The sequence below is a fragment of the Oryza sativa genome, chromosome 4 (assembly GCF_034140825.1).
Source record: "Oryza sativa Japonica Group chromosome 4, ASM3414082v1".
Taxonomy (NCBI): Eukaryota; Viridiplantae; Streptophyta; class Magnoliopsida; order Poales; family Poaceae; genus Oryza; species Oryza sativa.
In genome coordinates this window covers 29,004,465-29,008,922 of record NC_089038.1, presented here as the reverse complement: position 1 = coordinate 29,008,922, position 4,458 = coordinate 29,004,465, and the positions used below count along the sequence as shown (strand labels likewise).

At 52.4% G+C, this 4,458-nt stretch overlaps 1 protein-coding gene across 1 annotated transcript; it reads left to right on the top strand.

Annotated features, from left to right (window-relative positions):
- Positions 1 to 416: 416 nt before the first annotated feature.
- LOC4336695 (aluminum-activated malate transporter 10) lies at positions 417 to 3,341 on the top strand. Its single transcript, XM_015778696.2, has 3 exons — positions 417 to 975; positions 1,082 to 1,222; positions 1,377 to 3,341. The coding sequence occupies exons 1-3, from the start codon at positions 624 to 626 to the stop codon at positions 2,423 to 2,425; spliced, it is 1,542 nt and encodes a 513-aa protein (XP_015634182.1). The 5' UTR covers positions 417 to 623; the 3' UTR covers positions 2,426 to 3,341.
- Positions 3,342 to 4,458: the final 1,117 nt, after the last annotated feature.

Here is a 4,458-nt window from a genome sequence, read left to right as displayed (position 1 = left end):
TTAACAAACAAATAATGGTACATTCAGCATTTCAGCCTCCTCATCAAAGAAATGCTGACAAGAAATACTAAAACAGTACTGTACCCTCACCCTGCGTCCATGGACGAGCCAGTCACACGAGATCCACGCCTTAATTACTTCGATTTCGAACAGAATGGGAATACAGTGACCATCTTTCAATATGTTCCCACGATCCTGTGCATGCAATCGTTAAGCCTCAGTTTTTTTTTTTTTGGCACGAAGCTCTTGTGCGCAAGGCCGGTCAGGACTCCGAAGCTTCGATTTTCCGCCGGCCCTTGCTGACGCTATCGATCGTGTCCTAACATCTGGTCAGAGTCCCCAACCAAAAGCATTTCTCCTGCCTTCTCGTGTCTAACTGTCTATATATATAGAACTGTCATGTCCCGTTCCAAGCCAAGAGCAGGAGCATCAGCTTATTACCAATCTTTTTCATTCCCCTCTCTTGGAACGTGCTGGTCTCCTCGCTTCTACACTCTCTTGATCAGCTCTCACCACTATGTACACTTGATCGTCATTTGCCACAAGTTAAAATTGATACAGAGCAACACAAAGAGCTAAACTAGGGGCAGTAACGCGGTAGTTGTACTCGATCATATCGATCCATGGCTGCGGTGGCGAATGGCGGTGCTGCGCCGGAGTGGCGGGTGACGGTGCCGGAGGGCGCGACGGTGACGGTGGAGCGCGAGGCCGGCCGCTGCCGGCGGGCCGCCGTGGTGTGGGCGTGGCAGCTGGTTTCCTGCGTCGCCGCGCTCGGGAGCAGGGCGTCCGGCCTCGCCGGGCGTGTCTGGAAGATCGGCGCGGACGACCCCCGGAGGGCGGTGCACGGCGTCAAGGTCGGCCTCGCGCTCGCCCTCGTCTCCGTGTTCTACTACACCAGGCCCCTCTACGACGGCGTCGGCGGCGCCGCCATGTGGGCCGTCATGACCGTCGTCGTCGTCTTCGAGTTCACCGTTGGTAAGTGTGTGACCGATCGATCGATATGACTGTCCGCGTCACACACGTACGTCGTCGCAGACGTAGATGGATTTTCTAATGTGGCATGCGCATGCATGCGTTGCAGGTGGCTGTGTGTACAAGGGGTTCAACCGGGCCACGGCGACGGTGAGCGCCGGGGCGGTCGCGCTCGGCGTGCACTGGATCGCGAGCAAGTCCGGCGACAAGCTCGAGCCGGTCGTCCGCAGCGGCTCGGTTTTCCTTCTTGGTACGTATACCACTATACCACGACGACCGAACTCAGTGTGTGTACGTACTAACGTACACGTCGACGTTGTGCGTATTTGTACGGACGTGTACGTGCATTATTCCACAGTATTTGAATGAAACTGAAACGTGATTATTTATTTACGTACGTGCAGCCGCGGCGGCGACGTTCTCGCGGTTCATACCGACGGTGAAGGCGCGGTTCGACTACGGGGTGACCATCTTCATCCTGACGTACAGCCTGGTGGCCGTGTCGGGGTACCGCGTGGACGCGCTGGTGGCGATGGCGCAGCAGCGGGTCTCCACCATCGCCATCGGCATCTTCATCTGCCTCGCCGTCTGCTTGCTCATCTGCCCCGTGTGGGCCGGGCAGGAGCTGCACCGCCTCACCGCCCGCAACATGGACAAGCTCGCCGGCGCCGTCGAGGCCTGCGTCGAGGGCTACTTCGTCGCGGGAGAGGAGGAGGCGGCGGGGCCGGAGTACAAGCGGCGGCCGGCGGCTGCTGCGGCGGCGGAGGGGTACAAGTGCGTGCTCAACTCCAAGGCGTCCGAGGACGCGCAGGCGAACCTGGCGCGGTGGGAGCCCGCGCACGGCAGGTTCGGCTTCCGCCACCCGTACGCACAGTACAAGGCCGTCGGCGCCGCCATGCGCCACTGCGCGTACTGCGTCGAGGCCCTGAGCGGCTGCATCCGCTCCGCGGAGGCCCAGTCGCCCGAGGGCGTCAATCGCCACCTCGCCGGCGCGTCCACGAGGGTGGCGACGCGGTGCGCGGCGGTGCTCAGGGAGGCCTCGAGCTCCGTCGCCGCGATGACGACGCCGTCCCGGGGCCTCGACTTCGCCGTGGCGGACATGAACACCGCCGTTCAGGAGCTCCAGAGCGAGGTGCGGGAGCTCCCGTCCAAGCTGGCCGCCGCCGCCGGGGAGCCGGCCGCGGCGCAGCAGCTGATGGACGCCGTGCAGCTGCTCACGGTGACCTCGCTGCTGATCGAGGTGTCGGCGAGGATCGAGGGCGTCGTGGACGCCGTCGACACGCTCGCCACCCTCGCGGCGTTCAGATCAGCTGACGACGACGACGACGACGACGACGAAAAGCCAACAACAGAAGCAGATGCCAAGCTGCAAACCGTGAGCGATCACGTCACGGTCGAACCGGAAGCGGCTGCGGCTGCGGCTCGGACAACAAAGAACATTGAACAAGTTTAAACCGGTTCACGTCAAAATCCAACGAACGAGTCGATCGAACCGGGCAGATTAAGCCGGTTCTCGATGGGTTTCGTCACTCCCGCACCATATGCCACTTCCAAGCGGCAACCGGTCCGAGTGGCCGAGTCAGAGTGGGGAATAAAAAAGCAATCGCCGTAAAACCTTGATCACTGTTGGTTCAGAGGAAAAGTTGACACATGCAGATAGCATCAAGGAGAAATGGGGAATAAAAAAGCTCACTTATCATAAAGTTGTCAATACGGCATTGTGGCTTTCATGCCATGAATGTAGGCACGTATAGCGTCAAATCCATGTTAGTGCGTTGTTATTTTTAATTATACCAGATAACCAGAATGTTATTTGATCTGATCCCATATAGGAGCAGGAAAGAAAGTTCAGGGCCTGTCATATATGGTCGTCATGCACGCACCATTTTCTTTCTCTAATCACAGTACAAAGGCTACCAGATTTTCTTGGTATGACTATGAGCTGGGCGAGAAAGGCATCGTACATTCTTGCTGAGTGCCTCTTTTTTAAGATGTTGTAAGCATGATTAAGTAGATAAGAAGAAAAATGCAAAGGCACTTTGTAGTGATCTGATAAGAGTCAGCCAAAAAGAGAGAAAGAATGTTAACTTGGTCCTTTCCAGCCGCTTATTGTCCTAGTGGAGGACAGAGTTTCTGCACCGAGTAAAATGGAAGATATGGGTAAAGATGACAACGTACACACCTGGAAACAAGAAACGGAAAAGGTTTGGTCAGATCGGTAATGGAATTATACTATGTTTAACCGGTGTCTTGTCTAAGACCTGCAACATGTTGTATAATTATATTGTTTTAGCCTTGTAGGCGAATAGACCCCGCCAAATTGGAACAGCAGGTAGGTAGATAATATGATTATCACCGGTGCTTGCCAGGTGCAATGCCTTTACGATCGTGTTCGTGACTCGTGAACGAGATTATTTATCTCTAATTCGGTCCATCTGAGAATTTGAGAAAGTTTTTTTTAGTCCCACTGATAAATGCCTTACAGCTTGCTGAAAACATATTTAAGGACATAAACAGCACAGGAAAACAACATGAAGTCCTCAATAAACAGACTGACAAAAAAGTTTTGTCAGTGTCAACTTTACTAGCAAATATCGCCAGCTGCACTCATTGAGCAAAATTTGTGGATAAGTTTTAGCCATTTGCTATTAGGCCAATCCCAACCCGTAAATTATCAAGTAAACTTTATAATTGCCATGTTACATAGACATTATATATAGAAACTATATATCTAATGAATGGTGTCTTCAAATTAAATTCTTATCCAATCACCACGTTTCTCTCTCATTTTATTCACCTATCTTCTTATTTTAATTCTTGATTTCGGTGTAGATATGCTTTCTTGCATGAGAAATGATTTTTTTTATTTTGTTACCTCTCTTCTTATTAACTCTCTTGTCACATCAGATTTTTACTTATGTGACAATATATTTAATGCTATGAATATTAGCTGAGATGGAGGGTTGGGAATGGCCTCAGTTTCAAGCAAATGGTCTGAGATGTTTGGTTTTCAGATTATGCCATAATAGGAATCTTTGATTGGGTTAATGGACTGGTAGTACTAATTGGGGGCATCCTTCCCCTTAGTCCACTATTGTTTATACATATGTATATATTTTGTGTACCTATGTATAGACTTAACGCTTTGGAGGCAAAACGACTCCCGTGTCGCTCCCACCAAGCGATCCGGGAGACAAAAAACTCCGTTGCTAAGGATCTCCTACCGAGCGACCTTATCGCTGCTGGTGAGGCTATCACCAGCGGTGGAGCCGGTGGCGGCACCATCCCCACCCGTTGTTTCCTCTCCATCTTCTCCCTCTCCGCTTTTTTCCTCCCCTTCTATTTTGGTTCTTCAGATCCAGTTGCAGTATTTCAAATTATGGTCGATACCACACTGCTTTGTGTTGGCTGGAGGGGTGGCGCTCTATGGTTGGCCGGTGGCGGGGTTTCCTCTTCCCTACCCTTCTTGGATGGGGCAACACGACG

Bases quoted from the DNA above. Each gene is read 5' to 3' on its own strand.
- LOC4336695 (XM_015778696.2), top strand. From the start codon at position 624: ATGGCTGCGGTGGCGAATGGCGGTGCTGCGCCGGAGTGGCGGGTGACG. The intron at 976-1,081 runs GTAAGTGTGTGA...CATGCGTTGCAG, and splicing joins CGTCTTCGAGTTCACCGTTG to GTGGCTGTGTGTACAAGGGG. The intron at 1,223-1,376 runs GTACGTATACCA...ACGTACGTGCAG, and splicing joins CGGCTCGGTTTTCCTTCTTG to CCGCGGCGGCGACGTTCTCG.